The sequence below is a fragment of the Chiloscyllium plagiosum genome, chromosome 34 (genome assembly GCF_004010195.1).
Source record: "Chiloscyllium plagiosum isolate BGI_BamShark_2017 chromosome 34, ASM401019v2, whole genome shotgun sequence".
NCBI classification, from domain to species: domain Eukaryota; kingdom Metazoa; phylum Chordata; class Chondrichthyes; order Orectolobiformes; family Hemiscylliidae; genus Chiloscyllium; species Chiloscyllium plagiosum.
This window is the reverse complement of record NC_057743.1, coordinates 15,647,588-15,656,382: the sequence shown is the minus strand read 5'-3', so window position 1 is coordinate 15,656,382 and position 8,795 is coordinate 15,647,588. Positions and strand designations below refer to the sequence as shown.

Sequence of the window (8,795 nt, the reverse complement as noted above, 5' to 3'; positions counted from 1 at the left end):
CTCCTGTTCCCTGGATGCTGCCTGACCTGCTGTGCTGTTCCAGCAATAAAGTTTCAACCTCCATGGATCAACAGTCTAGCAAGAATGCCACTAGACTGTTAACAGAGATCTCTACATTTGTCCCAATTTGTAGCCAAATGTTTCTCAATTTGACTTAATTAACTTTAGCATTATGAAATCAAACAAAGGGACTGCCTGAATCACCTCCACACTGCACTCACTAACGAGCAACCAGCAGTTCCACCTCAACTTTTCATGGGTCACAGACTTTATATAAAAAAAATACTCAGGCTCAAAACCCACAGTAATATCAATTTTCCCTTTAGTGGCAGCTAATGTTGCGCTCCCTAAATGTGACCCCCTTAATGTGACCCCTTTCATGGTTTGAAAGTTGCCACAACTCTCCATGGAGTTGTTGGAGGTTGGTGGGAGGGGGAGTGCAGGAGGGCAGAGGCCTGTCAGAGGAGGAACATGGCTGTTGTAACTGGGTTAGAGTTCCAAGGTAGTGGGTATCACTATATCAGAGCATGGGACTCCAAAATATCAACTCGCAACTCCCCTTTTGCAATTCCAACATCCCCAGCTTTGGGAAGTCCTGATCTAGTGGCTCTGCACAATCTTTACTCATATCATTTCTTGATACGGTGTGGATATCCGAAATCATTTTCCTGGTGTCCAAAAGAAAAATTACTTATCTGTTAGGCTTGTGATAGGTGCATGCGGGTGATGCCTTTACCCAATTGTGAAATATAAATGTGGTGCTAGAAAAGCACAGCAGGTCAGGCACCATCCAAGGAGCAGGATAATTGGCGTTTCAGGTAAGAGCCCTATATCGGGATTGAGGCTTGTGAGCCAAGGAGGTTTAGAGATAAATTGGGGGGGAGGGGAAGGTGGCTAAGAGTTTGATAGGTAGATGGAGGTGAGGGTAAAGGTGATAGGTCGGACAGGAGGGTGGAGCGGATTGGTGGGCAAGAAGATGGACTGGTATGACAGGTCACGAGGGCAGTGCCAGGTGGAAGGTTGGAACTGGGATAAGGTGGGGGGAGGAGAAATGAGGGAACTTGCGAAATCCACATTGATACCATTTGGTTGGAGGGTCCCAAGGTGGGAGATGAGGCGTTCTTCATCCGGATGGCAGGTGGTTAGGGTGTAGCGATGGAGGAGGCCCAGGCCCTGCCACCTCAGGAACTGTAAAACCTGTGCCCACACCTCCCCTCTCACCTCCGTCCAAGGCCCCAAAGGAGCCTTCCACACCCAGAATTTTACCTGCATTTCTACACGTCATTTACTATATCCGTTGCTCCCGATCTGGTCTCCTCTGCATTGGGGAGACAGAACTCCTAACTTGCAGAGCGCTTCAGAGAACATCTCTGGGACATCTGCACTAAGCAACCCCATCACCCCGTGGCTGAACACTTCAACTCCCCCCTTCCATGTTGCCAATGACATGCAGGTCCTGCGCCATTTCCATCGCCACACCCTTACCACCTGACGCTGGGAGGAAGAATGCCTCATCTTCCGCCTTGGGACCCTCCAACCACACGACATCAATGTGGACTTCACCAGTTTCCTCATTTCCCTTCCACCCCCCCCCTCCAACTTTATCCCAGTTCCAACCTTCCAACTCAGCACCGCCCTCATGACCTGTTCATCTTCCTTCCCACTATCCGCTCCACCCTCCTCTATCACCATTACCCCCACCTATCGCTCTCTCAGCTACCTTCCCCCAGCCCCACCACCCTCCCATTTATCTCTCCAACCCGTTAGTTCACAAGCCTCATTCCTGATGAAGGGCTCTTACCCGAAACGTCGATTCTCCTGCTCCTCTGATGCTGCCTGATCTGCTGTGCTTTTCCAGCACCACACTCTCAACTCTGATCTCCAGCATCTGCAGTCCTCACTTTCTCCCTGTGAAAAATAAGCGTTTGTGCTTTCAATACACATGACCTCCTGTGATCTGACAAATGTCCAGACCTGAGGTTGGGGTGAGTGCTATGTGCATTGTGCTGTCCAAAATATTTTGCTTCTTTGCCCTTCTCACCAACACCTTTCTTGTTCATTTGGGTTTTGCACTACTGAATGTGACATTTTTCTCCTTAAGATCACTTCCTGTTTTAACATCTCCATGGAGACCACAACCACATTTCAATGTATTATGGAAAACATTTCTCACAACCCCAGAAACTTTGTTGGCTTTTATTCTCCCACAGAGAGAGCAAGTGATATTACAAAATAATTACAAGTCAATTCATTAAATTTCTTGATTTGACCCTTTATCTTTGTAGGAACATAGGAGTAGGTCATTCAGCCCATTGAGTCTGCTCCACCATTCATTATGATCATGGCTGACAATCCTTACATTAACCCTTTATCTCCTTGACAGATTTCTAAATGCCAATCAACTTTACGCTTACTAAAAAGGATGAGCTTCCAAAGATTCACAACCCAAATGTAAAACCATCTTCTCATCTTGGCAGCATGTAACTTTCCCCTTATTTTGAAGTTGTACCCTCTTAGCATGGCCTCCCCAACCAGAGGAAACATCTTACCTGCATCTACCCTGTCTATCATAGAGTCAGAGAATATGGAAACAGGACCTTTCATCCAACCAGTCCATGCCTTTTAAGTAATTGCAAATTTCAATGAAATTATCTCTCATTCTTCAAAGCTCTACAGAACACAGGCCCAGTTTACTCAAACACACCTCGTAAGACATTCTCATCATTCCAAGTTTTGTGAGCCTTTGTTGTACTCTCTCCCTGAGGTAAAGGCACCAAAACTCCACTCAGTGCTCCAGGAGTGGCCAAATCAAGGTTATATGTAATTGATGCCAACTTCACTACTCCTGAAGAGCTCTCATGACACAGTGGTAGCAAATCTACCTCTCAGTCTAGAGGCAAGAGATGAAGTCCCACTCACACCACAACTGGGTTATAGCATTTCTGAACAGATTGATTAGAAAATGACTTGACTATTCCTGTACTCAAATCACTGTACAACAAAGGCTAACCATTCCATCAGTCTTCCTAATCCTTGCTGCAGCTGAATGTTAGCTTTCAATAATTTATTGACAAAGATGTACAGATTCCTTCCTACTTAAAACACTCTTCAGATCTATTCTTCAACAAAAGCATCTCATATTATATTCTATCTGCCACTCATCAAGTCTGTCCAAATCCAGTCAAAGGCACTTTATATCTTCCTTACAGCATGCGTTCTATCTAGTTGAGTGTTATTAACAAACTTAGAAACATTATATTTGGTACCCACATCCAAACTTAGTTCTGATATATTATATATATAGTGAACAACCGAGACCCCATCCCAACCAAATACTGATCCTGTGTAACCCATTTATCAGAGTGTCCTCCTTTGCCGTCATATTTTCCATTTATTGCCATTTTTCAACAACAGCCTGTATTTGTTTAACACCTTTAGCATGGGAAAAAAAAATCCAAAGTGTTTCATAGGCAGATTTCATCTATTTCTTCCACCTTATTTCATTCCAACCCAACCAAAACTGCAGGAATTATTAGAACTGGTACAAAAACCTTGCAACAGCAAACCAAGATTTCTCCAGAAAGAGTCGCCAGCCAGAAGTTAAGTCATTTGGTTCTCGACTTAAGATTTCCAAAGCATACATTTATAAAGCGAAACATCACATTGAACATTTGGATTGATGAGTCACCAAGTCACCAAAAGGTTAATTTGAATCTCCTATATGCGTTTTATTTCCCTTGAAGCAGAGGAAAAAGTTAGGACATTAAATTTGAGTTGACAAGACCAAATGTTCCAAACTTAGAACTCAAATAACCAGTTCAAAAGGTCCAATCAGAAAAGCCTAAGAATAGAATTTCCGAACAAGTCAGACACACAAATTTAAATGGTCATATTGCTTAACCATTCTGGAAAATGTGACAAAACTGATCCATAAACTTTGCTTCTGACACTACTGTTTTCTCCAAACCTTCTGATTAAAAGCTTTAAGCATCCTTAGCTGAAGCTTTGCTCCCCATTAGCAACCTTACATCAAAAGATATTTATATTTTTAAATGTCTGTTCAGATGTGTTATGACAACTCAGAACTAATGAGATTCGAACCCAGGCTGACTGGCTCTGGGGTGACCTGTTCTGAATTCGGTCTGACAATAAGCTTGGATGTTGAAACTTAAAATGGGGCCCAGGTTGTTTTTGTACTGGGAAGAAGATATTCACACCGATATGGCAAGTGTATATGTGCCAATTCTGAGACCAGGGTCAATTAGGACATTAAGTCCTAATCCTGCAAAGAAAAAGAAAGGAGGCCAATGAGAGTGGAAAATAATTTACCTGGAACAGTCTAAAGTTAATGACAGTGCTTCAGATTCTCAGTCATGTTAAACATTACATAGGTTACCTTTTTAGTTTAAAGTATAGGTTGACTAACACTTCTCGCCAGTGTTATTTTTAGTTTGTTTGTTACATTCAAAGTCTTTAAACTTAAAATCTGGACATGTGATCTTTTCAGTCAGAGAAATTCAAATACCTTTTAAAAATTAAGCAGTTTCCACTCTGACCATAACTTTTATGCCCAACCAATAATTTCATAGCTATTGGAGCCAATCTTTAGTTTGCCAGGCTCTTACATACCCCAACTCAATAAATCCTTTGGCCTCTAGGGATAATTCTGGTTTAATCAGGAAACATCATAAACCTCTAAGGCACTGCTTTCTTTGTCCCAGTTTCTGCAACTCAAATGGACTTTGGATACTCAATTTCCATCTTAAAAATTACATTGTCGTTTTCCAATTAATTTCCAAGAATCACATCCTTAATTCTAGGAATATTTTGCACTGACCTTACAATCCACCAGGTCGACACCAGCTAAGCTACCTTCACCTCCAGTGACAATGTATTTTAGCCCAACCCAAATTTGCAGAGATGGTGCCATAATCCACTTCAGAAATGCTTTTCTGCAAGCTTTCGACATAACATCCTCTCACTTCTCATGATAAAAAGCTTCACTGAACAATAAATACTCCTACGGCGGTAAACAGAATCCTGGCAGCAATATTTGTCTCTCTGGTCTACCAAAACATAATTACACCTGCAAAGGTCAAACTTCACCAATCATTTGGCCGACTATTGCAATGATTGCGAATATCGTTGATTGCTGTGACTTTCACCTTTGGCTGAAGGACAGCTTTGGACTTTTGTTGTTCTCCTCCAGGTTTATTTTCTTCATCTGAGTGATCATCATAGCTCTCAAATTCACTGGAACTCCAACCGTCTTCGAGCTGTGCTGGACTGATACAATTTACTTCCCGATTCACATCATCGTAGATCAATTCTTCCATGGGCACTGCGGGAAGTGAAATTACAAAGCAGCTTTTAAAATCCAACAATTGGCAAACAGAAGCTTTGACAATATCAATAAGCTCTTATGGGGATTCAAATAAAAATAATTAAACACCAAGAGTTTATCAGGGACCTTATGGGATTTCAATCAGCCATACTTTAGTAATGAATTCTGCACACCAAGAGGAACAGCGAGGATATACATTTGATACAAATATCAAATATTAGTGACTGAGCTTTGAGAGAATAATTTTATGAGCAATTGAAAATGCAAGATAAAGGGAGCACTGTTGAGAACGATGGTTATTAATATGCATTTAGCATTTCTGTTGAGAGTGGATACAAGTGTCCAAATCTGCTTGGAATACAGACATCTGCAATGAAAGAGTTCAACATTTTCAATGAGCAATGTCATTTTAAAACAGTGAGTGGGACCCGGTTCTAGAATTCACAGTGCCCCCAATTTTCAGAGGTTCAGGATAACAGTGCAAGTAATGAGCCCACACCCTGCACATTCAACCTGACCGTTGCGGTATTGCCAAGCTCTCTGCAGCTTTCATGTGGTCTGGCCAGTCTCCCTATGACTTGAATTCATGGTACCTCACAGAAGTCATAAATCAAGAGTTGGAATTCAGAAATCTTTTAAAAGGCAAGCTCAAGGAGATCCCATTCACATGTCCCCTCTGTGCCACCTCCGCAGCACGACCCCCATTCTCCCTCATGGCCCCTTATAAGATTCATGGTGCTACACGTAGGACAATGGGCATGGAAAGGACACAAATTGAGCTGAAGGGTATCAGAGTCATTGGGACAGTGCCAGCATAAGTTGATTTTGAGTTGGTATGAAACCTACAAGGAGTCCTGGGCAGTGTGTGACAGTCAGGAGGGAACGGAACTGGTAAAAGGTGAGGACTAGGGAGTTTGACAGCCTTTAAATCCCAGGGAACCGATCATTGTCTTGTAACCAGCCATCTCAGAGAGGGGCAGCACCACCAGTCTCTATCCTGCACTAGTCCACTCTGCCATTTGGGGGACTTGTTACTGAAATGGGTCTGGTGAGTCAGGAAATCAAGCTAACTATCTGAGTAACAAAAATCATGACCATTGTATTTCCACTTTCACTGATGTATAGGGCCATGCCAGACAAGATGTGATGAAAATCTATCAGAATGTTCATTCTGGACTCCATTCCCACTGTGTTTGGTAACATATGAAGATGCCCAATGCAGAAAGAATGGCCTTTGACTGTAATGATCTGAACAGCAGTCTTCCAACACTCTCCATTTGTGTGGAAATGGCCAGTTGGGTGGTAGAATGTGGCTGATGGCCATAGAACCCAGTGTGACTATGAAGAAAATAAGCTGGAGAGGAAGAACTAGGCAGGTGATGGGTTGGCAGTGAAGTTCTGGTGAAAAGAAAGCTCTTACCCTGCTCCTCAGCAAACTGATCTTCATTTGTAACATCATCATAGATCACATCATCCTCTACACCTGATGTATGCTGGGCTGAGGCAGACTGGGCTGAAACAGTGTCGAGAAAAGTAATTTTAAGTTAAAATTTGTGAGTAGCATTGCAATGTGTTTAATAGCCAGAGCATCCAATCAAACCTTTATTGATAGTTACTTAGGTGCAACAAATTGGGATAGGAGAAACATACAAGACTCTCCTTTTCTCGAAAAATCCAGCATGTTAAAAAGAGCAGTTCACCACATATTCACCTGACACTAGAGAAGACATCTTCTAATCAACCCTTTTCAATGATGTCCTCTGAAGGAGGTAGGTCACCTAGCTCAGAGATAGGGACACTATCACTGTGCCACAAGAGTCCCCTGACACCAGAGAACCTGAAAGTCACCAACTCAAAACAAAATTCCAATTAAGCAATTAAACATTCACTGAAATTATCAGATTGGCATATTGACACTGGTTGGCTGCAGTCAAAGCCAGTATTCTGAGGGGAATTAAAAATAAAAGGTATTTTGGATTCATTGGCCAAATATGTGACTGAACAAGATTTGCATATGTTCATTATATAATGAACACATGCAAATCTTGTTCAATCATATTTGGATAATGAATCCAAAATACCATTTTATCCCCACACTTCCCCTCAGAATAACAAGCAGCAAATAATTGGATAGCAATTTAATCCAGTAAGTTCATGCTACACACAAGCCTTTCAACGTGTCTTTCTTATCCCTATATCTAGTTTTCTGATCTGTTCTTTATATGCAGGAGTATGGGGAATATCAAATGGTAATAGTAACTGGGCAGTCTCTCCAAGAAAATGGTACTCTCTAGATTTTGCTGTGGGATAATAAACACTGAATACAAATCATAAAGTTTTACTCTTGTATTTTTTAAGCATAAATTTGCCTTAGTTAGAACAAACATTTTCTCTTGAGAAAAATGCATCAAGAATCTATTTTTAGGAAACCTGTCCCCAAAGAAACAAGGGAGCAAACAGCTCACAACTGGCATGTGACCCCATGGAGAATAAAAACATCAGATGCTTCAATTGAAAATACTTAAGATCAAAGATACCAAAAGTACAATGGATACTTTGGTTGGGAACAAACATAATTATATTTCTTTAAAGTCACCTTTGATTCAAGTCACCTGGAAAGTGAGGTAGCGCTGCACAACTAGGTCATTGATTAATTCTTTTCCCCTCAAAGATTGAAATCTGAGGAAAAGTAAACCCTAACATAAAGCAACAATTCAGAAATGAAAAGAAAAGAAACAACAAACCATGAAATGAGGCTTTGCGTGAGCAGGGAAAGAAGGAGAAACTATTTTTTCCTGATCAAATAGTAAATTTGAGGAGAACCCAAAAGGTTACACCCAAATCAGCCTTACAGGGAATCCATCAGGAATTGATTTTAAAAAGCAACTAAGGAAATTGGTACCAGTTTACAAAGAGCTAAAAAGGAGAAAATTACCAGACATGGTACAACAAAGGCACCGCATGCTCACAAACAGGAAGAGGCTTCTTTTTTAAAAAAATAAACACATCACAGGGAGAAGTGAAAATGGATGAAATCTGAAAAGGACTCAGCTACAATCAACAATGAGACAATGAGCACTTTAAGCAAAATAAATCCCAGCTGAAGAGCATCATTCAGCATCAATCTTCAATTCAGTGGAGGCTTGCATTCAGACACTTCAATTTGTTTCATGATGTCAGGAGATAGCATTTCTGCTTTTTTTAACAATGATCATTATGTCACTCTAACATATGGACAGCAATTTCTCAATCTCCACAATTTCTGAAAGTGAAGTGAATTTGTGGCAAAACAGCAGAGAAGTGTCAGGAAAGGAAGGGGAGGGTGGTAGTAGTTCCCACCCAGATTGAAGTATCCCCAGAATAAAAGATAATAGATACTGTGATAAATAAGTAGAGTTCAGTACCAGCCTGACAGCCATCTTAAAAACACACACACACTTTTCAGGCAGAA

At 41.3% G+C, this 8,795-nt stretch overlaps 1 protein-coding gene across 1 annotated transcript in view; it reads right to left on the bottom strand.

Annotated features, from left to right (window-relative positions):
* The window catches only part of LOC122540092 (rho guanine nucleotide exchange factor 10-like protein), a 94,250-nt gene extending 85,800 nt beyond the window's left edge, over positions 1–8,450 (bottom strand). The window contains exons 1-3 of the mRNA XM_043675403.1: positions 8,280–8,450; positions 6,765–6,857; positions 5,166–5,341 (exon numbers count right to left, since the gene is read on the bottom strand). Coding sequence (XP_043531338.1) covers positions 5,166–5,341; positions 6,765–6,857; positions 8,280–8,307 — 297 coding nt within the window. The 5' untranslated portion in view covers positions 8,308–8,450. The remainder of the gene's footprint in view (positions 1–5,165; positions 5,342–6,764; positions 6,858–8,279) is intronic.
* Between the last annotated feature and the right edge of the window lie 345 nt (positions 8,451–8,795).